Genomic DNA, 26753 nt, shown 5'->3' with positions numbered 1-26753 from the left:
CAGCAATTTTTCCATGATCCTTCCTGATCTTCCTACAACCCAGTGCTGAGAATACATTTTATTTCAACTTACACAAACAAATTGTAAAGTAACTACCTTGTCAGGTTGAGTGAAGAAACGAGCTGGTAGTACCGGGTCTTTAGGAGATTCCAAACTGTATGTAGTACTCTTTGACATGATGATATTCATGGCAACATCACACACGGTGTACAGTTTCTGCAACAGTATATTTTTAAAAAAACAGATACTTAAGCTGGCAATCTAGACTCTGTAAACTAGGAATAATTTCAGAACATGAATCCAGTCTGAATAGTAAACTAATGAAAGCAACAGTCTGTGTAAGCATCTTAGCTTACACTACTGGTTTTGCTCATTTACTTGTGATAAAATTACTGCTAATTCTACGTAATTCTAATTACTAATAGAAAAAATTATTTGATGCTATCTAAATACTACAGAAGTTTCATACTTTACACCTAAATTTTTAAATCAATACGGAACCATAATTATTTACAAAGAATTACATACTTCATTCATTTTTGCATCATCTGGTCCTTGGGCATCTTTTGTTTGTTTAATATTTTCTACCATCTTTCTGATAAAAGCGTGACTGTTATTTTCATTTTTAGCCATTAATATTTCCAGAACAAACCAAAGACATCTAAAAAAAAAAAAAAAGGAAAAAAGAAATATAGAAGAAAATCATCCTTTGTTAAATATAGATACAATAATTCTAAATATAAATATAATGAACCTAGATAATATAACTCCAGGAAGAAAAAAAAAAAAAGAAACAGTTACAAACCAGCAGGAAAAAAGAATATGTCACACAAACATATAAAAACAGGTCAACAATGCAGATATGAGCTTATAAGATCCCTTCTTAAAATCTCACCAGATTTCCAAGGAGGCGGGTTAAAGGGGAAACATAAATGGTAGAAAGGATGAAGTTATCTTAACCCTCAGCTATGACAGGGAGTTAAAGACTGTCAAAGGAATAGTGGGGCCACGGATCAAGTGAGGCCTCAGATACTCAAGACTGACTACAGTCCTGATGGGAACTCTTCAAGAGAATATAACTGCCTTATTAAATATAAACAGTTAAGAATATTCAATAATAGAGAGAAAAAGTCACGATTGACAACTATAAGCATTGTCTTTGCTTAAAAAGAGAAAAATTAAAAGAAAGCTTCAGTAGCTCAGTTTTAAACTTAATTACGTAAAACTCTATTCAATAAAAAATGAAAAGTGTTTTGCCTATGCATTATAGAGACAGAAAGGAACAAAGTTATAGTTGATACATAGAGGAGAAAAGTAATGGGAGAAGGAGGAGAGAAATGTGAAGCAAGGTATTATTCTAGAACAGAAAAGAAATAACCTTTAGGAACTTAGGTATAGGATAAGTTCTTCTGAAGTGGCTCCCTGATAGAATGGAGATTATGCATGGCTACACTGGGGCTACTTAGAAATATAACCGTAAGTGTCTAGTAAATTCCAAAGGATGTTTTATTTATTTTTAAAAACCCAATGTTCTCAGAAAGAAGTGGCTAGAAGTTTTCAACAGTTTTAATCACTCTAACACAAAACTAATTTTGACAGAACTAATTTTTTTTTTTTTAATAGAGACAGAGTCTCACTCTGTTTGCCCAGGCTGGAGTGCAGTGGTGCGATCTTGGCTCACTGCCAACCTCCACCACCCAGGTTCAAGCAATTCTCCTGCCTCAGCCTCCCAAGTAGCTGGGACTACAAGCACGCACCACCACATCTGGCTAATTTTGTTGTACTTTTAGTAGAGACGGGGTTTTGCCATGTTGCCCAGGCTGTTCTGGAACTCCTGACCTCAGGTGATCCACCCGCCTCAGCCTCCCAAAATGCTGAGATTACAGGCATGAGCCACCAGGCCTGGCCGAACTAATTTCTTATTTTTTAAAAAAGGAAACTGCAGTGGGAAAAAAAGGGCATTTTTTCCTTTGCCATGAGAATTCATCATTAATTTGATTTTATTCTCCTGAGGCTTCTCAAATTATTTAACTACAAAATACTTCTAAAAATTAAGACATTAAGAAACATTTTAATATAATAGGAAACTAAAGGCATCATAAATTAGTTGATTAAAAATCCCAATGGTAATCTTTTATTGTAACTGAACGAGGACCAGGGTCTCGAGCTTATTTAAAGAATTATGCTGGTCTTAAAAAGATTTCTCTAAATATCACTATATTCCTATTCCCCATCCAGGCATGTACAGTGTTTTCAGTCTTTAAGCAATAATCTTTGAAAGAATTACAAATATTTTAAACTCTAGTTAGAGAATCACCAATTAAGTAATAAGTAGGAGTAGTTCCCCAGTTACGAATTTGGCCCATTGTTAAAATTAGACCATTCTCCTTCTACAGAGGAAGATAGTTATTGCAAAGAAAAATGTGCTTACTACATGAGTAAAAGCAAGATTATTAATTGACCTCACATGAAAATCTACACAGTTTCAGAAGGAAGAAGGAAAAGATAAGAAATGGAATGGAAATTTTAATGAATTACTTCAATAGAAAAGGAACACCAGACTGGTAAAGAAACATAACTATAATAATTATGATTAAGTTTTGGGAAACTACATTAAAAATGTAATATAAAGAGATGGTATGAAAAAAGAAAGACAAGAGAGCAAATAAAGAACCTTAAACACCTAAGAAATGAAATACATCAATAAACTAATTATAATTGAGATCCAATTATCAGCATTAAGGAGAAAAAATAACTTTCAGAAAATATGAAAATGGGATGGAAAAAATCTTACTCTTTAACATCTTTAAGTTGTTCAATATCCTGTACTTTGACATAATCTGGGTCATGTGCCAAAAGGTGAATTGTATATGGAACAACATACTCTGGTAGAAGAGACAATAATTTTTCTGAAAAAGAAAACAAACAAACAAACAAACAAAAACAAAAGAAAAAGAAAAAAACAAAACAAAACAAAAATATCCAGGTTAGAAAACCAAATCTTACACACTCTTTCTTTCGTACTATATTTTCTGCATCCCAACAGTTCACCACAATGACTTGAAGAAAAATATATTGAAATACCCTGTGTTGAGGTACATGATAAACAGTCTATTCATTCATCTACCATGTTCAATATTGAAATGGCCTACTAAATACACCATGGGCTGAGGCTACAAAAACAAATATTTCAGTTTTAAAATACGTAAGGAAAAAGTGACCCAAACAAACTATATTCAAGAGTGAGATAAAAAATATCTATTTTTCCTATTAGAAATGACCCTATGTTTAACACTCTCTTGTAAGCTGCTGAGCAAAATAAGTAACATCTAGTATTTTTCAGAGTCAATATGGAACAACAAGAGTTTGATACTAATTGTAACAGAAGAACAGAATAAAGGAACAGACTTAAGAGTTTCTAGGGCATTTTAAATAAAGAAACAGCTATTTAGTTTAAATGCAATTATTTTTGTATGTTGGCTGAGATAAGCATATTCTGTTAAAGAGGTCAGAATGGTAATCCTAATTGGTTTAATAAGGGGTACACATAGACTGGGACTCATATTCTGGACAATTTCCATTTATATTTCCTATTTTCCAAATAAAAATATAAATTGGATGTTTTAACCTCATGTATATGTGTCAATAAAGCATCAAATTTTCTTTATTTCTATTGCTAAATCTACAGAGAACAGTTTGTGTGTAACATCATTCATTTCAAGGCCGACGTGGAAAGAAAAAGGTAACACAGTTCAAAATCTGGTGAAATTAAAATTAAATTCTATCAAATATTTATTGACTGTTTACTATATTCCAGGCCTATATTAGAATCTAAAAATATAAAGATGAGTAAGACTAGGTAAAGAGCTCACACTAAAGCATAATCAGAGACAGAAGCTACACTTCAATGTGAAAGGTGCACCAAAATAAGAATGGCTAACACATACTGAGCACTTCTTTGGGCCATACATTATGCCAGGCACTGTATGTAATTTTTTAAATTCTCACAACAACCACAAGCAATCAGTATAATTATACCAATTTTGCAAATAAGGAAACTAGGGCACAAATGATTAAGTAATCTGCCAAAATACGACAGGTAAACGGCAGAAGTGGGATGTGACTGCAGACCCCTCACATTTTCCAGCGTAAGGAAGGAAGAAAAAGAAAGAGGGTCACAGTGATGTGGTAACCCCAAAACTGTATTTTAAAGCATTCAAAAGGTGTCAACCATGTTCCTTGGTTTTGTTCATTGTTTGTTTGTCTGGAAACGGGAGGCAATTTCCAGATAGAGTTGACAACAGAGAAAAAAGACTGTTACACAAATTTCAAGTAATCGAAAGTAAATGAAACACAGATTTCATAATAGGGAGCAGAAAGAAAGCTTGAAACTCAGGCTGAGAGCAAACTATAAAGGGCTATAAGGTGTTTCAACTTTATCCCACAAGCAACAGAGAATCAACAGAAATTTCAAGTAAGGGACTGATGTGATCTAATCTGTTTTAGAAGGATAATTTTGATACCAATGTGATACAGCAGGCAGTGGGTCAGAGGCACAGGAACAATTACAACAGGGAGGCAATGTATACAACAATCCAAGTGAAAATATAGCAAGGTAGGAGAGTAGAAGATAAATGTTCAAGACATTTGGAGAAAGAATTAACAGAATTTGGTGATGGATGAGAGGAGGGAAAAAAGGTATGAATAATGCCTCTGATTTCTGAGTGAGATAACTGGATGGATTTTAATGCTGTTTGTTAAATCATAGAAGTCAAGAGGCACACCAACTAACCTCAATGGGGTAAAGTGAGCAGATGAAAAGTAGGCACACAAACACCTGATATTAATGTCAGCTACAGGTGAGAACAAACAACAAAGATCAAAGACTTGTACTTTCTTCCAATTAAAATAAGATAATGCTCAGACAATCTATATAAACGTACAAATTTTACTATTCTGTTAAAAGTACCTCCAATGTCATTGTTTATTTTCCTTGGCCATTTAGTCCTTTACATAAACAGATAAAGGTTGGTATTTAAGTACCATGCATTTTTTAAATGCCCTTCATATTAAATGAAAAGCAGTTATTGAAAAATGGTAATAAAAAGTGTCAATTATAAATAATAAATAACAGTAATATCATATATCATGCTGTATTCTATAAAACTGAAACTAGCAGGCTGAAAAAGTATCCTTTTCATTTTCTTATATGCTTACCACTAACAGCTGCATGCTGCTTCAGATACTCCCGCCTTACATTTATATTTTTCACCAAACATTGCCTAGCATGAGCTCTTCTCTCCTTTACAGGATCTTTTGCACAAAGGGCACAGATTGCCATATACTCAAGTGGAAGCCGTAAACGGGAAAGGCCTTTGTGAAGTTTCTGGGCAAACACTTGTCTTACTTGATAGCATTCATCCTGTAAAGACACAATTATACCAGATATTATTCAAATGGCAGCAAAGAGTAACAACTTCAGATATAAAATTTGCTATTTTAAGTAAAGAAAAGAGTAAACAGTAGCAAGTTTATCTACAGTAATTGCTTCTCTGCTCACAAGAGTGAGATGTTGTGATTAAAATTCATTTCAAAGCTGCAATATTCATCTGGGCCCTAATAAGTACCAGTTAGATGTGTTAAAAAACAAACATACTTTTAAAACAGAAAAAAACTAGTAAATATAAATCTGCCCTAACTTAAATAAGATACAAAAATTAAGGCTTAAACACCATCTCATATATATCTTTTTCATTTACTGGGCAAGATAAAACTGCCCAATTTATACATTTTAGTTCTGTCACTGAAAAAAACTATTCATATTAAAATGTACAACTCTAGCTGGGCATGGTGGTACACACCTGTAGTTCCAACTACTCAGGAGGCTAAGGCAGACATTGCAAGACCCTGTCTCTTAATAAAGAAATAAAAAGCACAACTCTGAAGGTAAGGATTACTAATCCATTTCAGAAACACCAAATTATTTTGACTTCTATACTTAAACCAGGCTGATTATTACCCGTGTGCCTGCTTAACTCATACTACTCCCCTCTCCTAAACTACCCACCCCTAGTCTCCTAGCTAACTCCTACTTATCCTTAAAGATAGCTTATATATCAGACAGAACGCAGTGTGTAATCTGTATCCAGCACCCACCTCTGTGCTCTTAGCATTCTGTACTTATCTCCAGCATAGCATTTAGTATGAAGTATTAAAATGATTGGTTTAAATGTCTGTCTTACCCATCAGTACTTGTTCCTTGAAGAAAAGAATTATGTTTTTATCTCTCTAAGCCTAACAAAAAACCTGGCACATAGATGATCAGAAGTTTTTCTGAACGACACTAGCTCCCCCTTATCAGTGGAGGTAGAGGATACATTCCAAGACCCACAGTGGATGCCTGAAACTGAGGATAGTACCAAATCCTATATATATTACGTGTTTTTCTATATATAGATACCTATGATAAAGTTTAATTTATAAATTAGGCACAGCAAGAAATTAACAGTAACTAATAATAAGATAGAACAAGTATAACAATATACTATATAATAAATGTTATGTGAATGTGGTCTCCCTTGTTCTTAAAATATCTTACTGTGGAAAAGCAAAACCAAAGATAGGGGAGACTACTGCACAGGGAAAAGTTCAAACTTTTCTATATGACCTACAAAGACCTTCATGATTACACCTTACACTCCACCGATTAAATAAGGTATGGTGTGTTTCTTATTATTGTAACAATTTCTTCATCTAGAATGATCATTTAGTTTATCTTCCCCAAAAATCTTGGTCATAACATCTCATCCTTATCTTTAAATCCTTATTTTAAAATCTTCTTTCATTTCATTTAAATTTCAGTTTATCAAAATACCAAACATCTAGTTTTACAGAAGTAGTCTAAACTAAAGAGCTTCTGCACAGCAAAAGAAACAAACCATCAACAGAGTAAACAGACAAACTACAGAATGGGAGAAAATTTTTGCAAACTATGCATCCAACAAAAGTCTAATATCCAGAATCTCTAAGAAACTTAAATAAATTAACAAACAAAAACCAAACAACTCCATTAAAAAGTGGGCAAAGGACATAGACACTTTTCAAAAGAAGATATACACACGGACAACAAGCATATGAAAAAATGTTCAACATCGTTAATCATTAGTGAAATGCAAATCAAAACCACGAGATACCATCTCATACCAGTCAGAATGGCCATTATTAGAAAGCCAAAAAATAATAGATGCTGGTGAGACTGTGGAGAAAGGGGAGCACTAATACAATGCTGGTGAGAATGTAAATTAGTTTAGCCATTGCGGAAAGCAGGTTGGTGATTTCTCAAAGAACTGAAAACAGGACTACCATTTGACATAGCAATCCCATTACTGGGTATATACCCAAAGGATTATAAATCATGTCTACCATGAAGGCACATGTATGTATGTATATGTTCACTGCAGCACTATTCACAACAGCAAAGACACAGAATCAATCTAAATGTCCATCAACAGTACACTGGATAAAGAAAATGTGATACAGATACACCATGGAATACTACATGTGCTTTTTGCAGCAATATGGATGGAGCTGAAGGCCATTACCTTTAGTGAATAAAGGAACAGAAAACCAAATACTGCTGTTCTCACTTGTAAGTGGGAGCTAAACATTGAGTACACATGAACACAAAGAAGAGAAGAACAGACACCAAAGCCTTCTTGAGGGTGGAGGGTAGGAGGAGGGTGAAGATGGAAAAACTACCTTTTGGGTACTATGCTTATCACCTGTGTGATGAAATAATCTGTACACCAAACTCCTGTGACAAACAATTTACCTATATAACAAACCTGTACATGTACCCCTGAACCTAAAGTTTAAAACACACACACACACACACAGAGGGAGGCCGGGCGCAGTGGCTCACGCCTGAAATTCCAACACTTTGGGAGGCCAAGGCAAGTGGATCACCTGAGGTCAGGAGTTCGAGACCAGCCTGGCCAACATGGTGAAGCCCTGTTTCTACTGAAAATACAATAATTAGCCAGGTGTGGTGGCGGGCACCTGTAATCCCAGCTACTTGGGAGGCTGAGTCAGGAGAATCGCTCGAACCCGGGAGGCAGAGGTTACAGTGAGCCGAGATCACACCACTGCACTCCAGCCTGGGTGACAGAGCAAGACTCCATTTTGGGGGGAGGAGGGGGGAATTAGCTGTAGGGAGGGAAGGGGAAGAAGCAGTCTAGTTTTCACAGAAACAGTTATCTACCCTCATATTCCACGAAACAAAGTTAACATTAACTCACCCCGCCCTCAGCATCAGTCCCACAGAGGAGAGGAGTCTCCGTTATAGAATTATTTACTATGACAATACCCAATTACAAACTGGGTAAGTAAAAATCCACATATCACAAGCGTATTCACAAATGAACAGGCCATTCATTAAAATCCCAATCAAGTCCAGTTTTTGTCCCTCTCTGACTAATCATTCAGGATGCAACAATACAAGACAAATTAATTGCAATGTCAATCCTTGAAGCATCACACAAGTAGCAGGTTTTCAAAAAGTCATCAAAGTGATGTTAGAGAACTGTGAAATCATAGGCAACTCCACTAACATAAATAACAACTGAAGAAGAGAAAATTAACAGGAATGATGACACACACATAGGTACTTCAAGAGAATCATGTGAATAAATAAGTATAAAAAGCGCTACTGGGAACTGAGGAAGTCTTCAAATATTTTTCTGCAAAGATGATTATCCTTTTGACTGGTATTACAAAAGTTAAATGTGAAGTAAAGAATAGAGTAATACGATTTTATCTGAAAAAAATGTACCCTCAAAAAAGCAAACACTGGATATAATTGGTTAAACATAAGAAAAAAACAGATGGTGTCTAATACTACAAATGTCCCCGCCCCCCCAGATAAAGTTCCAATCAAACCTTTTATTCACTACTGACTATAAAATTAATTTTAGTCTGCAGCTTAAGTAAATTCACTTTTAGTAGCCTTTTCTAGTACAAAGTATCTCAAAACTACCATTAATACCATGTAAATAGTTCAATTAGTTTGTGTATCTCATTGTATTATTGATACATCTCTATTTTCTGTTCTCCTAAGAGATTGTTAGCTTCCTTGGGCTATAACCATGACTTACTCATCTTTGTATTTCCAGAACTTAGCACACAGAAGTACAGAGTAAATCTTTCATGAACTGAATTCCAAGTTCTAAAATATCTAAGTAATTATTAAATTATGTTAAAATTCATATTGTTTTATTAAATTTCTCCAAATGTACTTTCTGTTCAAATACATAACAGCAGCCTCCCAGATACAATACTGCATTTAAAGAGCCTCAAGAAATAAAGTATATGTACTAAAGCGCAAAGCATAGTCCTGTATGTATCAGAGGACTGCAGATAAAATTCATAGGAAATCAAAGACTTCTTCCAGCTAAAAGACTCAGAGCGAGTTTTGTAAAGAAGGTTGTGTCGGAGCACTGACTTGCAGAAAGGGTTAGGTTGGATGTGTGGAAATGGGAGAGTAAAGAGAAAATTAAAGGCAGCAAAGTACAAGGCACAAAAAAGAAAAAAAGCTGTTCAGCTACATGAAATGAGGTTAAGTAAAGGAGAGTGTGCTCAACAAGATTTTTAAGCGTACATTTGGGTTAAAATATTAGAGGGGCTCAAACACCAGGTTGTAAAATACGTGCAGTTGTTTTTACAAGCATCAACCCCCTAAATATTTTAACAGAGGAATGACATGATCATAACTGTAATTAGGGAAATTTACCAACAATAAAAAAGATTCCCAACAGTCTTGGTGAAAGCTAATGATCATTACAGCAATAAGAATGGTCAAGAAAGTATGAATAAAAATTATATAACGGATATCAAAGGACAGAATTATCTGTACTTTGCAACAAGGTGCAAGGACAAGCCAAGAGTCAAATATAAACCATGCTTTTAGGTATAAGAAATGCCATTCAGATTTATTTAACACTTATATAGGCTCTTCATGTCATGAAAGAATAGATCTGAGAACTACTATATTTAACACTTATATAGGCTCTACATGTCAAGAAAGAATAGATCTGGGAAATATTATAACTTTCAGTATTATATTCACAGAACATAAAAGTATAAAATTTCTGTTTAGCATTTGAAGTAGGACCTGAGTCTTGAAAAACCTTAACGTTGCTGATGTAATAGTCACTTACATAGATGACGAGATGGCCAAAGAAGACTGTGTAAGTGAAGAAGTTGATCCTAGACAGATCCTCATAGAAGACATACATTAAAAAAAAAAAAAAAAAAGAGGAAGAGCCAGAAAATGTAATCAGATAAGTAAAGCAACAATCAAGAGACAGAAACCAAATAAGACAGTTTTAAGAATAAAGAAGCAATGAGTTGTGTCAAATATAATGAAGCCCAGTATCACTGGACTTGAGGACTTCAACAGGACATTTCTGGAAAACAACAAGGCAAATGACAAAATATGAGTAGAGAAGACAGGATAAAAGAGTAAGAGAGACAAAGATAGATTATTCTTTCTTGAGGTTTGGAGGTTTAAAAAGAGGAGATGGGCATATGATTTAAAGGAAGAACAGATTACAGAAAAGCTTTGCTTAAAATAGGGTAATTTGATATGTTTCTAAGTTGTGAGAAGATGCTAGTAACTGATTTTTAACAACTGACACATGTTCCATAGTCAAGATAATTCCAAAGCAATCTTAAAGTTTAGGCCATTTGAACTTTCACCTTGGGAATTTGGTGCTTGAGGTGGCAATGTATGACAAATATTTGCTAGAAAAGGAAGTCCTTAGAAGTCAGTAACTGTGGATGCTTTTTACTTAGAGTGGACATTTACCTAATGGCTGGCACATACTTCTTATATACTGTAAGTTTCAAATAAAGTCCATTTCTTGTATCTGCATACTTTGTGTTTTTTAAATATTTCCACTTCAATAATGATAGCAGCAAATGCTCTAAGAAATGCCATACCAAGAACCTGATAAACAGACTGCAAGTCTTCCCAATTTAATAAAATAATTACATATGTTGGTTTCTTCTAAGAAATGTGATAGATGCTTTTTAAACAATTTTCAGTTTCTTTTAAGATTATCTCCAAAAATTAAGTGGGGAAACTATACCAAGGAAGTAATGGGCTCCCCAAAATTCTTTTTTTTTTTTTTTTGAGATGGAGTCTCGCTCTGTTGCCCAGGCTGGAGTGCAATGGCACGACCTCGGCTCACTGCAACCTCTGCCTCCTGAGTTCAAGCAATTCTCTGGCATGAGCCACCACGCCCGGCCGAAATAGCTGTTTTTAAAAGACTGAAGTACCAGTCTTGACAAATCATTTGACAAAAATGATTACAATTTAAAAATAGATGACTGTTTATGTCTAGAGAGTTATACATAAGTGGCAATTTAAAAATATGTACTAGAATAAAGGGTGGGGAGGAAGAATTGCAATGATCACTGAAGTAAATTCTTAAGACTACTTGGAAAAGAAGAGAAAAACTAAGTGTAAAATAACGAAATTATTAATGAAAAACTCATATTGAAAGTATTTTATTTACTAATGTGAAAGTCCTTTTACTTTTCTCAATGATGCTAAAGACTTCTAAAGCGGTACAGTCCAAATATAAAGTTACTCTACCAAGAAATCCATAAAACTGGAATAGGAATCTGAAAGTTTCACTGCTTATAATCTGAAAACTTAACTCACTGAGTAATAAGGAATGCTTCTAACCTGAAATTAGTTCTATGTCATGTCTTTATAAAAGTATAAATTTCGATACTGTTGTTTTCCTTTCAGGAACTGAATACATACAGTCAGTCTTCCTTATTTGTGGATTCTATATTTAGGAATTTGCATACTCGTTAAAATTTATTTGTAACACCAAAATTAATACTTGAAGCAATTTTTGGGTCATTTGCAAAGTAAATACACAAAGCAGCAAAAAATGTAAGTAGCCAGATGTGCACATTCCCAGCTAATGTCAAAGAAGGCAACACTGTGCCTTCCTGTTTCAGCTTTCATACGTAAACAGTGTCCTTTTTGAGATCTATTCAGTGCCACATTTTTCACAGTTTTGTGGTTGATGATTTTGTTATTTCATGATGAAGTACTGTCTGGTGTTTCAAAGCACAAGCATAGCGATGAACTGTTGTCTGGCGTTCCAAAGCACAAGAAGGCTCTGATATTCCTTACAGAGAAAATGTGTGTGCTAGATAAGCTTTGTTCAGGTATGAGTTACAGTGCTGCTGGCTGTGAGTTCAGTGTTGAGACAACTATATATAATAAATAGTCTTTAAACAGAAACATACATAAAACAAGGTTGTATATTAACTGGATGAATGAAAATGTTGTGGCCAGGGGCTTGAAGGAATCTATTCTGTGAGTTCTCCTAAGAGCAACTGTTCAGTATCTGCTAACTGAATGCCTGTGATAACATTATAGAACAAAACTATTACAAAGAAGAAGATCAACTGTACTATGTTAGCAACCCAAAACTCAAATGACAGTTTCAGAACTCTGAAATGTTTCTCATGCATAAATTTTTCAGAAACAAACAAACCATACACATTCAAGATTTTAATCTATGTATCACAGTGGATGTTCTTCCTTCCTAAAAGTCAAAGACCTTCAAAAAGTAGTTGTACACAGCCATTTCCTTACGTTGATAGCTAATGCACATAGCTGATATTGTTCTAATGTGATGATTTCATGGTAACAGGGTTCTTGTGCCAGCTTCACAATAGCACTCCCAGCAGCAAGTCTCAGACGTGACATATCTGGTTTACTGAAAAATGAGTAGAATGAATATAGATTAGCATTTAAAATATTTGTACAAAATCTTCTGTACATCTGATTTTATTAAAAATTCTGGCACAAAAAAGTTAAAAAAAAAATGCTGTGATCTGAATGTTTGTGTCCCCCAAAATTCCTATGTTGAAATGCAAGTACCTAGGAGATAGTATTAGGAGGTGGAGCCTTTGGGGAGGTGATTAGGTCATTGTGGGAAACCCTCATGAATGGGATTAGTGTCTTTAAAAAGTGGCCTGAGAGGGCTTGTTTACCACTTCTGCCATTTGAGGACACAGCAAGAAGTCAGCAGTCTGCAACCCTGGAGAGGGCCCTCACCAGAACCCAACCATGCTGGCACCCTGATCTTGGATTTCCCAGCCTCCAGAACTGTGAGATATAAATTTCTGTTGTTTATAAGCCTGCTATTTTATTACAGCAGTCTGAGCAGGCTAATACAGAAAATAATTTAGTGATACTGAACACCATATTATGCTCATTTAACTTCGGAAGATGTTATCTTATACTACAAAATTCTTCTTTTAAACATAAGTCAATGCTAGTGTCATTCAAGTCATTTAATTCCCTCACTCTAAATAAAACAGGTCTTAGTCAAGTGTAGAAGAAATCTGTCTGTATGTTTAGTTGTTAGGTTTCACATATTCTACTGTGGATTTTGTTGGAGAAATGTTTATATATAGATGAGGCACCAAATATGTTCTAGCTTGCTAATAAATCAAACACAACTACTGTGCTAAGCACAGAAGAAGAATGAAAGCAGGTGTGGTGAGGAAAACATTACTATTCTTAGCTAGAATTCAACTTTTCAAATATTACCAAGAGGCTCTTTTTAAGTTCAAGGAAAGAAAACTGCTAAAATGAAGCACAATTCATAGAATTCCAGACTAGTAAATACATCTAAACAATCCTTCCTAATATAGTGATATATTAGCTGAAATAAAGGGGATCTTGAACAAATATAAGGAGGGAGAAGTTGTAACTCCTTAAATAGAACCCCTTTGTAGCTCTATAGTAAAAGATTGTTATTCAACATCCATGCAACAAATCTATGTCTATTGTGTACATATAGCACTGCGGGGTATTTAAAATAAAAGACAGTCTTAGTTTTCCAAGACTTAATAATCTAGTTGGCCACGTAAAAATATTGACTGGATGCTAGCCAACATTAGTAAGTTTCTAAAGTTGTAGGACCTCGTCTCAAAGGTGTGTCTCATCTCATCAACAACAATATTCCAAGTAGCTATTAAGCAGTAAATCATAGTTCTTAGTGCAAAAAGTATAAACCACCTGTTGGATGTTTTCCTCACAGATATGGATAACAGATGCTTCCTGTGTTATCTATCCTTAAAATTTCCCATCTAGACCAGAGGTTTCTATTTAACCTCGTAAACTTTTTTTGTTTTGTTGTTTTTAGCTTTATTAAGCAGAGGAAACTTTTCTTGAAACCAAATCTTACATAAAAGTTTAAGGTGTAAACACAAAAAATCACTTTTGCTTAAATAGGAATGCAAGCTTCCTACTTAAGGAAAGGACAGAGACCCCCACCTACCAACTCCCAAGACTCCACCTGTTATGTCTCTACCAGAAAAAAATTCTTATTCCAACTCTAGGCTGCCCCTAAATATTCCTGAATGTCATATGGGTTCCACAAAACACAGCATAAGTGACATTATATACTGGGTATTATTCCAATTACATTCGAAATTTTAATACATATAATCCTTACATAAACTCTATAAGGAGATACTATTGTTATCCTCATTTTACAGATGAAGAATCTAAGACACGTAGAAGTTAAATAACTTGCTGATAAATAAAAGCAGCTGATAAATGGTAGAACCTCAGTTTGAACCTGTGTAGTGTGTCTTCAATCTGCCTGAATGTTGTAAACCACCAAAGAACTTTGCCTCTCTGATAAAAGTTTATATAGCTGGATATAATTGGCCAAATAAGAAGTATAAAATAATATAATTAATAAATTGATTTATAAGGCCAAATGTATTAACACTGAGGAAAATTTCTTTACCAGGCTGAGCTGATCAATACAAAATTATTTCAAATTCAGTAAAAATTTTAAATCAAAACATACTTATTATTTGTAACTCCTAAACATTGGCATATATAAATTAGGGGAACAGAGACATGAAAACAGAATAGATTAATTAGAATAAAAGAAAGTAAACAGATACAGAATGAATAGTTTACCAAGTTTTTTTTTATATGTTTTGTTTGAGAAGGATGTGCTTCTGTTAACATTCTATGCAAAGAATACAGTATAAGCAAAACATACAAGGAGAATACAGTATAAGCAAAACATACAAGATGGAAAGGCAGAAGGCAGCTGGCAGTCATCTTTGTATGTTTTCTTATTAAAGTCTTTAGATATATTAAGGAGCACAGAGCTATTCTCCTATTTTGTATTACCAAGATGGGGCACCAAATGGCACTTGGTTTACACAGAGGACAAACCTTAAATTTTAACTAACACTGACATAATAACCACCATTATCATCAATGCTTCTAATTATTATGTGCTAAGTAGTGTTTTAAATGCTTTAGGTATACTAACTTATTTAGTTATATCGTAACAGCTAGATGAGCCAGGTACACATAATTATTACCTCTACTTCGTGGGTTAGGAAACTGAGGGACCAAGAAGTTAAAGCAACTTACTGAAGTTCACCTGACTAGTAAGTGGTGGAACCAGAATTTGAATCCAGGCTCCAGAGTCCAGTAGTTTTCAATCACTACACTCTACTTACTACATCTTTCAAAGAAAATAAAATAACAAAAACCAAAAAAGTGTGCTCATTTTCAATAATTTACTTCAAGTACATTTTTAAAGTATGCATTTATTTATACTTCTGGAAATAGATTCAATAAGTTGCCTTTCACCCAATCTGTTCTTTCCCCTTATATATTTAACAAGAATATAAAACACCAGTTATTGACTGGTACACTCACACTTTCATACGAGATATTCTAAAATGTAAGAATCTATTGTTTAAAATATTTACAATGTATAACAGTACCCTGCACCAGACATGTGACCGCCACTGTAAAATAACCACTGTACAAAAGCATATTCCAGTAAAAATATATGCACATGTACAAAGCAATTCTAATTTAAAAAAAAAAAGAAACAGCACCATTCAACAGTTACACCAAGAGCTGAAATATTATGCAATCCAAAGAACTGTGAAATAGTAATTGCATACCTAATTTTCCCCTGTTCTGTCAAGTCTCCATCACTATGCAATATTGTTGTTAGCAATCTTAAGGTAGAAGTTCCTGATTTACTGTGATTATTTTTCATTCCAAGTAGCCATCGAACCATCATTTTAATAGCCTGAATCTATTTAAGAGACAAGTCGACAAATAAAACACTGGTACATTTTGAAAGAATTTCTGTATCAACTTTTTTTAAAAATAAAATGTATTTAATGGATGCTTTTTAAGAAAAGAAAAAATTCTTTTCTGTATATATGAAGATAATCTTGAATGTTTTAAAGATGTTTCAAACCTCCAAGAAAATGGCAAAAGAATGATTTGACTAAAGACTAGTTTGTTCTTTGCTGTTTTAAAATGTTTCCCCAACATGTATTTGATCCTGTAGAACATACAGTAAAATCATGCTTAACCTCTCTAATCAGAAAAGTTAAGTTCCCAACTACAAATTACATTTAATCTTTTCTGCCTAAAAAATGATACCACTCATATTTGTTCTACATTTTATGATTATGAAGTATTTAAAGTATTTTTACACCCATTACTTCCTTTAATGTTTCCAAGAATTCTTTTGAAGAAGTACATATTACCTCTTTTTAAAATGATGTACAAATTATCTTTCACATATTAGCTCAGCTTTTTACAGAGCTAAGGCTCAGATGCGAAGAGGGTCTTCGATAGTGTCTGGCTCACGGCAAAGACGGAAGATCTCTTTCCTGGCCAGTTGGTAAGTATGCCTACCAACTGGTAAGTTGGTAAGTGGCCTACCTTCTAGTCCAGTGCTGCTTTCAAGTATACAAAAACTGCAGCTTGAGACCAATGCCGAGAAAAACAGGTTTATACTGAGACTCAAAGTATCAAGCATCATTCATTGATGTAAAGGTGGGGCTATTGTACAAGTCTGCAAAATTAGTATCATAACCTCAAGCTAGAGCAATGTGAAAAGGTAGTTCGTAATACGAACTATAAACAAATACACACACACACACACACAGAGACTGAAAGGGTTTGTAAGAAATTACAGCTAGAAAATAACAATATTTAATGTATTTATTTTTGGCCTTCATATCTTGGTAGTGGATTGACATGAGGTCTACACTACAGGCCATAGATGGTTTTAATAAATCAAGAGTCTATACCAATGATGAGCAATCTTATAAAACTCCTAATTCAATAAATTATAGGCTGAATTTTTTAAAGATAAAAAGTTTTATTAAATCCCATGGAAAAGATGAACAGGCTTAAAATCTGAATTATCATCTTTACAGAACAGAGGAAAGTCCATAAAAACTAGCACTGCCTTTTGCCATCAGGGAAGCAGCTTTCAAACCTTTTTTTCTCCTCAAATTAGATTATGTGCAGCTGTCCACAAAATCCCAGCTTTCTCATTATTACCCTATAGTCTCACAGCACATAAGACATCATACAATAAATACAAATACTTGAGTGACTTTAATATCTTTCCAATAGAAATAGAAATTTTAATACCTCAAATATTACAATGTGGTGATTATATTAAAATCAATAGATCTATGCATATTACTCACTTTGACCATTGTCTCAGGAGATACTTCTTCATCTGGAACCCAAAGTTTAGTTGTCTTTTTCCCTGGAAGCTAAAAATAAACGAGAAAAAAAAAAAAAAACCAAGGACTTTAAAATATAAATATGAATTCTTTTCAATTAGCACTGAGAAAATGAATGAAATCTGTACCTTCTGCAGTGACATTTGTTATATATGACTAAAGTACTTCATCTAACCCTATTTACTTTAAAAAAAAAAAAGGTTGAAAGGCATACCTTCACTAGTGCCTATGTACAGCACTTACAGATCCATCACGACTGGTTCTTTCTAGGCCTGTGGTGGGACTAACTCTAACTTCTTACACATCACTCCCTTATTTAGCCCCTTTTGAGATTCAATTATTTAATGCAAGAACTAGGATTTTAGAAAAACATGGAGCCAAAAGGTGTAGCTCTTAAACAAGAAGAAAGGTATTAAAAAAAAAAAAATCTTGAGCTGGAGGGGTTTTGTTTTTGTTTTCAGCACAACTCCAAACTAATCCTGAGGTGATCATGTGCAAGTACTAGCAGGTAGGTGTTTACAGTAGTAACCAGGAAATTAAAATAAGATGGCAAAAGAGCTGAACCAATCTTGGAACACTTGAGATCCCATTTTTACCCTCAGGTCAAAGAACAGGAATTGAGTATCACCTCAGGTAACCCTCTGGTAACAAAACAGGTAGCCCCCAACATCTAAAAAGGCAAACTCCCTCAAACACAAAGAGCTACAGATTCACACACAGTTTATAACTCATTTCTCCCATTGAGAAGTGCCTTCAAAGTATGAAGTAAAAATAATGAAAAAGGAATCACATTAGGCACCTTGTGATGAAATTTCTAACTAAGGATGTCAAGATCCCAAAAGCTTCCATAGAGAAACTACCAAAAAGGAATAAAAGATTAACTTCAGATTTCTCAGCTGCAAGACCAGATGCCAAAAAAACAATGCTCTGAATTTTCAAGTGACTTGAAACACAGAATTCTAATATCCAAAAAACAGTACTGAAGAATGAACACTAGAATTCAAGACAGAAAGCTTCCAAATTACAATCCATGTTGAAAGAATTACTCAAAGATAACACTATTTAATTCACAAGAAAAAACTAAATTAGTATAAACTATTACAAATACAAAGAAAAATGAAAACAAAAACCTTACATAAATAATAAACTATCAGATACTACCAGAAACAACAGAGACTATCAGGTAGATTTATAAATAATAAAGCCACAAAAGATACAACAAAAACAAACATAAGAAATCTGAAAATTATGGGATGGAAAAATATACCAGTCAAGATGAAAAGCACTGAAGAGGATATGGACTTAAATGGGATACTGATATATTTTATCTTACAACACCAAATAAAATATAAAATTCATGAACATTTACACAACTAGCAGAATAACATCAAAATAAACCAGAACAAACATGATTAAAATCAGAAGATTGAAAACTTCATCACAGCAGAATACGGGAATATATCTCTTTCAAAAACTGGTAAGTTAGGATGAAAAAGGATAAATACCTAAAATGGAAGTAAATATACAGAAATAAAATATGCAAGCATTAGAAAATCATCAAAGCTGGCATTCTTTATAATTGACAAAATTAGAATTTAGCAAGAAAGATGGATATAAAATCAGAATTACCAAATAATTCACCTTATCAATCATAAACATAAAACATAATCTTAAAAACTTTATTTAGTGCCTAACATAAGTTGTGTGAGAGAAATTTAAAATTTTCCTTTTTAGAGAAAACTATAAAACATTAAGGAAAGATATCTTGTGGATGGGCAAACGCATCAGTGGAAAAGAACAGAGGCTCTATAGGAGACATGAGTGGTAGCACTGCAGATTACCAGGAGATGGTAAGATATTTAATAAACAGTGCTGGGAAATTTGGTAACCCTAACATGCAGCAAAAATGAAATCCTTATATCACAGCATACAAAAAAAAAAGTAAATCAATTCCAGATGGATTGATTTTTGTGTGTGTAAAAAAAGAAAACCTTCAAACTTTTAGAAGAACATATGGGAGGCTATTTTCATGACATTAGAGTAGGAAAAGATTTCTTAAATAAGATGTAAAAAGTATTAACTACCAAAGAATAATGATAAATACAGCTACATTAAAAGTAATAACTTTTGTTCAGGCCAGGCGCGTGGTGGCTCACGCCTGTAATCCCAGCACTTTGGGAGGCTGAACTGGGTGGATCACGTGAGTTCAGGAGTTGGAGACCAGCCTGGCCAACATGGTGAAACCCCATCTCTACTAAAAATACAAAAACTAGGTGGACATGGTGGTGGGCGCCTGTAGTCCCAGCTACTCGGGAGGCTGAGACAGGAGAACGGCTTGAATGTGGGAAGTGGAGGTTGCAGGGAGCCGAGATGGCGCCACTGCACTCCAGTGTGGGTGACAGAGTGAGACTCCATCTCAAAAAGAAAAAAAAAGGAATAACTTTTGTTCAAAGGATCAAAGGACACAATAAAGGAGTGAAGAGACACACGTAAATGAGTTTTACACACTTCATGATGATACTGTAACATGTACCAGATAAAAGATTAATATAGGTAAAGATTGCCTATGGGAAAAAAACACCAAGGGGCATAAAAGGTAAAATACATCAAAAGGGAATTTCAGAAAGTAGGCAACATGAATGGTGACTAGACACACAAACTTAATTAGTAACCACAGAAATGCACATTGGGACTATTAATGAGCTATAATGAGATACTGTATCTATTAGATATTTTCTCCCAACAGTGTATAATAACATTATTGTCAGATTTCTTAATAGAAAAATAAGTTTTAACAAACATTATAAAAAATGACTTAAAAAAAGTGAAAAGTTAAATATGTCTATATACCGTGATTCATCAACTTCACTCGTAGGAATAAAACCTAGAGAAATTCTTGCTCATATGTAGCAGGGGGCTTCAATAGAAACATTCATAGCAGCGCTGTCCAAAAGAGTAAAGAAATGGAAATATTCCACAATCTACTAGAAGAATAAATAAATTATGAGATATTTTCCACAGTGAAATTATAGAGTAACCAATGAATGAACCACAGTTAGATTTAGTAACGAAGATTATTCTTAGAAACAAATGTGGAGTGATAAAAGCAAATCCTCCAAGACTATACAGGGTATGATATAATTCTTAGAAACCTCAAGAACAAGCAAAACTAAACAAGTATGTGGTAAATTTTGTTGCTGTTACAGATTAACCCAAGATTCAAGAGAGTAGATATTAGGGACAAGGAGGAAGTAGAAAGGATTGAAGAGTAATAAAACTCTAAGAACTCTAAGGAACTAAGAGTTCATAGGTGTTCATTGTATTATGAAACATGTTATACAAATGTTACATATATTCCTTTGTACATATCAAATATATAATAAAACAAGACAAATTAATGGATTAAAAATGGTGAGCAGTTCTGTTTCTGACAAGATGTGACTAGGTTGTTTTGAACCAATTTTCATACTGAAACAAACGGAAAGGCTAAACAAAATATTTTTTAAAAATCAGTTTGAAGGGAACAGACAGCTACCAAAGCAGTGAGAATTTGCAGGGCAAAGTTTCAAATAAGGAGGGAAAGCAAAGATTTGAGTCTGGCACTGAGATTAGTTTTTTCACACAGACAATTAATGATTCTGAAAGTGAAAGGGGGATGAGAAGTTGAGCAAAGCTTTCCTGTCACAGAGCTAGAAGAACAAGATTAAGAATCCTGAGCCCATTAAAAAGTAAAGGCCTTGTTAAACAACCTGGACTTCTGGGTGGATCCCAGACAAATATACTCTAGACATAAGGTGACCAGAAAAAAATAATAAGCTTGTCCAAAACTGAAGCCAAACTTCCATTTTCACTGGATGGAAGTCATCTGACGATAGCTTAACTGCCTGATAGAAACAAAAGTAAAACTCTGGAAGAATATAACCACATCTGAAGCCTCACATTATCTCAACAACTTTTCATACAAAAAGTCTATCACTCAATCAAAAGCAATATATGTACAAGATAAGATTTGACCAAAAATTTGAGAAAAAAATAGACAAAAGTTACAAGAGATCAAGATGATAAGCCTAACAGACACAAACTTCACATAATTAAGATTTTTCAAGGATTTAATGACAAGCAAATTCTGCAGCAAAACAAAGAGCTATGTTTAAAAACTATAGAATTACAGAATTGAAGTATGTGTATATATGTGAAATTAAGAATTCAAAGCATGAGCTTTAGGTACGATTAGACAAAACTGAAGAGAGTGAACTCAAAGATAGGTCAGAAAAAAAACAAAAACTGAAGCATGAGGAGGTTGGCAGAAAAGTACAGAAAAAGTGTGTCACACAGCTAGGTCACAGCAAAAAAAAAAATGTACCTTTAAAGTGTGTTAATAGAACTGCAGTAAGAAAGGAAAGAGAATATGAAACAGAAATCATATATGTAAAGATAATGCCTAAAAATTATTTAAAATTTGTAAAAAACTTTAAGCTATATATACAAGAAGAGCTATAAGCCCCAAGTACGATAACTATAAAGGAAAGCATACCCAGACACATCATAGTAAAACTGGAAACCAATGGAAAACAGAAAAGACAAAAACATTCACAGCAAAAAGACAGACCTTCAGAGGAACAAGACTGTCAATAAACTTCAAGAAAAAAGAAAATGGAAAATAGAATAATATATTCAAATCATTGATGGGGGAAAATACACCAGTCTAGAATTCTTAACCCAAAGAAAGCATCCTTTAAAAAATTAAGGTAAAATAAAGATCTTTCCAGACAAACAAAAACTGAGAAAATTCATTAGTGGAAATCCAAACTAAAAAAAAAGTATTAAAGTAGTTCTTTAGATAGAAAGAAAATCATTACATAGAAAGGAATGAAAAACAAAAGGAGAAAATATGTTGGCAAATCTAAATAAACATTAACTGCATAAAATAACAGCAGTAATAGAACTGGGGGAACAAGAGCACAAAAAAGCACCAAGGAATAAAAGGGATTAAAGTATTTTGAAGTTCCTTGTGCTATACTGAAAGTTCAAAACAGACCAATTGACACTGGCCTTTAATAAGTCCAAAGTCCATGTTGTAATTTCTAGGAAAACTACTAAAATAATAGCAAAATGTAAAACAGACTGGTAAAATGAAATAAAAATATTTAATCAAAAATAAGAAAAGAGAAAAATACACAACTGACAGGACAAACTGAAAACAAAAAATCAGGTGGCAGATTAACCCAGATATCACTACTTATATTATGTTTACTTTTTGGAGGAAAAACTTTATCTCATGTTTCTTTTAATTCTCCAGAGAACCTAGTACAGTGCTGTCACAGCAGATACAAAATAACTGGAGACTAACAAAATCATTATTTCCTCTCCCAATGTTTTTTCGTTCTCTCCCAATGTAGGGAAAAGAACAAGTTTATATAGAAAAAGGTAAAACTATAATGACAACCATACTATGAGCTGGTTTACCAATCTGCATATTTTTAAAAATAGATGTCCTGTCAAAAATTAAACCCCTGTAAATCTGAAATAGATAGTATCAGGTTATATTTTATATTTATCAAGGAATGTATTTGAGGTCATATGCCTATTCTCAACTAAAAAGATGTTTCAAGGTGGTTTTGCTTATAATGGAGACAAGGCTTATTTTTTTTAAATAGGAAAACCTAAAATCAAGGCAGTCAAATGGAAGTATTATTGATATCATTTCACTTCTTTCCTTGTTGGATAAAATTGCAAAAGTTAACATTACAAAGAACATGAATCTAAAAAATATAAATTACCCGATCATTCATGAGAAGATCTTTCACAATGAAAGTAGCTACCAAAGATTTCAAAGGAGCAGCAAATTGATCAGGTGCAAGGAGAGCAATATGACCAATAGTAACCAATGGTGTTATGAGATGTTCCAGGTTGCTTGGATCTAGGCTCTTATGCAGAGGCTGAAAATGAGGAGAGGAAAATATATTTAAACTCTACACATATACAAATAAACTGTTTACATATTTCATTTTCAAATTACAAAATTTCGTAATTTATTTTGTAATTCAAATTATAAAAACTACAAAAATTTCAATAAATATACATAGTATAAGTAGTAACTCAAGATTACATTTAGACTTCTATAGGTTATCTATGTCCAGAAGGCATCAGGTTCAAACATTTTCAGTTTTGCCCAATTCAGTTTAGAGGTAGGGTAAAGAAACATTTCGACACAGACTTCATAGCATATAGTTTATGACCATATACATGAATGTGTTAGAGACTGCTAGGGCTCACCAATATCCACTTCAATTTCCTGGGCATAAGGATGACTCTACTTGCAGCTTCCTGTGCAGTTAAGGGAGGATATATGAATGAGTTCTGGTCAAGAGAGTGGGAGTAAAATGAAGTATGCCACATATGCACTGAGGTAGGTATGAGCAGCATGTCTTCTCCACAGGCTCTACTCACTGGCTGGCTTGATGCCAAGGATCCAGTGGGATTTAAAGAGAAGTCACTAATCAGAATGAGTCTGTGTCCCTAAGCCACTGATTAGAGGGTCATTCAAACACCCACTAGACTTTTCAGAAGCAAGAAATAAGCTTTTACTACATCTAGTCACTTGAATTTGGGGATCTTCATTATAGCACCAAATATTAAATACCATAACAAATAAAATGATTTTTTGTTATTCTGATAGGAAACCCAACCATTAATATGCATTTTACCATGATAAAAGAATGAACAAGCTCTTCAAATACTCATATAAAATGATATCAGAAATATATTGTTAAGGCCGGGCATTAACAATTACAGATTACATCTGTAATCCCAGCACTTTGGGAGGCCAAGGCAGGCAGATCACCTGAGGTCAGGAGTTCGAGACCAGCCAGGCCAACATGGTGGAATCCCATCTCCGCTAAAAATACAAAAATTAGCCAGGCTTGGGGCATACGCCTGTAGTCCCAGCTACTCAGGAGGCTAAGCCAGGAAAATCACTTGAACAAGAAAGGTGGAGGTTGCAGTGAGCAGAGATCACGCCACTGCACTCCAGCCTGGATGACAGAGCAAGACTCTATCTCAGAAAAAAAAAAAAGAAAACAAAATATATGTTTGTGTGTGTGTGTGTCTGTGTGTTTTAATTTTTGAAATCAGAAGGGTGACTAAAATATGCCATTGGCATAAGGAGAGGAGAGGGAAACAAAATATGCGTGTGTATGTGCATGCATGTGTGCATGTGCATATTTACATGCCCTTACTTGTATATGAATAAAATATCTCTGGAAAAGTACGTTTAGAAACTAGTAACAATGGCTCTGCCTCTGGGAAAGGAAACTAAGTGGCTGGGGATACATGGGTGGGAGAACTTTTCACCGTATATTCTTTTTTGCATCCTTCTGATGTTGAAACAAGTGAATATATTTTCTATTAGACATTTTAATGCCACATTTTAATGAAAAACTGGTGCTCTATTCTCCCACACTGAACACCAAGAATTGTAGGCTTGAAAGGCCAATACAAAACTGTTCTTTCCCAACAAATTAGGGCAATATGAGGCTTCATTTAGTCAAAAATACATTTAAATGAGTTTACTTCTTGCTATTCTTGAAGACTTCCCTCAGTACTTCCATTGCACATCTTGCCAGCCTATTGTTCATATTATAAACAAAAATATCATAGTGTAGTTTTTTCAATTAGATTATAAGTTTGGTAATTTTCCATAACAAAATCATTTCTAAAAAGCAAAATTAATGGCCAGGCCCTAGATTAGTGGAACCTCAAAAATGCCAGATATTTCTAAGAAACCTTTTCTCAGGAAGCCAGCCAACCAAATGCTACATAGTAGGAGGACTACAGAGGTTCTTGTAAAGATAAAACAGCAGATACAATATCAAAATGAAAAAACTACTCTGAAATTCAACTTATATCAGTGTTTCTCTCATCACCATTGAGAGGAAAAGGAGAGCAACCAAAAAGAAAACTTTCCTATAAATTAACATCAATTTATTGAAGCCATTCTCATATACAAACACAGACTACAGAAAATACTGCCATCCCCAAATACACAAAAATTAAATTATCGCTATCTACAGGAAAGATGGTGTTTGGAGGATATACTACTTTTCTTTCTCCTTCAGGTCTTTAACATAATACATGAAAATATGACAAAAGTACCAACTTTCTAAAACAAAGATATTAAGTCCAAGTACTTATGTCAAGGAGCATCAGAATAATTTCTAAATTGTTTTGACTCTACTCAAGGCTCTTGAACTAAAATTACAAAGTAGGATTTTATGAATTTTCTGCTTAGCTTTTATTTGCACTAACAGTGTTAGTGCAATAGGTAGCAATAAAATTGCAATGCCTGGGTAAAAGTTATTTAGAATGTGGATAAAATAATATAAAATATATATTGAAAAGACACTTTATATCTGACACAAAATTAGGTCAGTCATAAAACTATAAACTTACTTTATATTAACAATTAGTACTGATTTACAAAACCTTACACTTCAATAGTTTCTCAAACAGAATTCAAATTTTTTGATCCTACAAACGAAAGAATAATCATCTGTTACCTACTATCTGTAACTATGATTTTATATGTAACTACCTGTTAACAAAAAATAGTCTCCAAATACAAATATATAAACCAATGTACAAAAATAAACAATGCTTGATTTCTGAATCTGTTATCATTAAACATTTGAATACTCAGATATTTTCATATTTTAACACTTATCAATGTTGATTTTACTGATTCAAATTCTGAAAATATATTACAAAATGATGCATCACCAAATGTGAACATTCCATAAAATCATCAATATTTGTTTTGTAACTATGACATATGAAATAAACAAGAAAATTTTTTTCTCATTACCTCAAATATCTGTGCAAACTGGGTCTCTTTACTAGAAAATATCGCATGGATACAATGAATGGCATATTTGGCTTGACGGGGGGGTCCTTTTTTAGATTTGTGATGTAAAACAGGAAGCAAGGCTCTATTAAAAAAAATCAAAGAAAAACAATAAACCAGAAAAATCAACAAGACTTCTGCTAGATACTTTAATATTTGTATTTTTAAGTAATGATTTACAAGGTCAGAAAAAGTCACCAAGATTTACTCA

At 33.7% G+C, this 26753-nt stretch overlaps 1 protein-coding gene across 14 annotated transcripts in view; it reads right to left on the bottom strand.

Moving 5' to 3' along the window:
- The window catches only part of PDS5B (PDS5 cohesin associated factor B), a 189252-nt gene that overhangs the window by 19065 nt on the left and 143434 nt on the right, over positions 1–26753 (bottom strand). For 13 of the 14 annotated variants that reach the window (XM_016925149.4, XM_016925151.4, XM_016925155.4 and 10 more), the window contains 9 exons: positions 26504–26627; positions 23421–23579; positions 17602–17670; positions 16045–16181; positions 12680–12803; positions 5218–5422; positions 2795–2909; positions 529–661; positions 97–216 (listed from right to left, as the gene is read on the bottom strand). In XM_016925149.4, the coding sequence (XP_016780638.2) occupies positions 97–216; positions 529–661; positions 2795–2909; positions 5218–5422; positions 12680–12803; positions 16045–16181; positions 17602–17670; positions 23421–23579; positions 26504–26627 (1186 nt within the window). Of the gene's footprint in view, positions 1–96; positions 217–528; positions 662–2794; positions 2910–5217; positions 5423–12679; positions 12804–16044; positions 16182–17601; positions 17671–23420; positions 23580–26503; positions 26628–26753 lie in introns of those variants that run through there. The other variant, XR_010150640.1, reaches the window with a different exon arrangement.

This window comes from Pan troglodytes, chromosome 14 (genome assembly GCF_028858775.2).
Source record: "Pan troglodytes isolate AG18354 chromosome 14, NHGRI_mPanTro3-v2.0_pri, whole genome shotgun sequence".
NCBI classification, from domain to species: Eukaryota; Metazoa; Chordata; class Mammalia; order Primates; family Hominidae; genus Pan; species Pan troglodytes.
The sequence above is the reverse complement of the archived record's forward strand: the minus strand, read 5'-3'. Positions and strand labels throughout refer to the sequence as shown.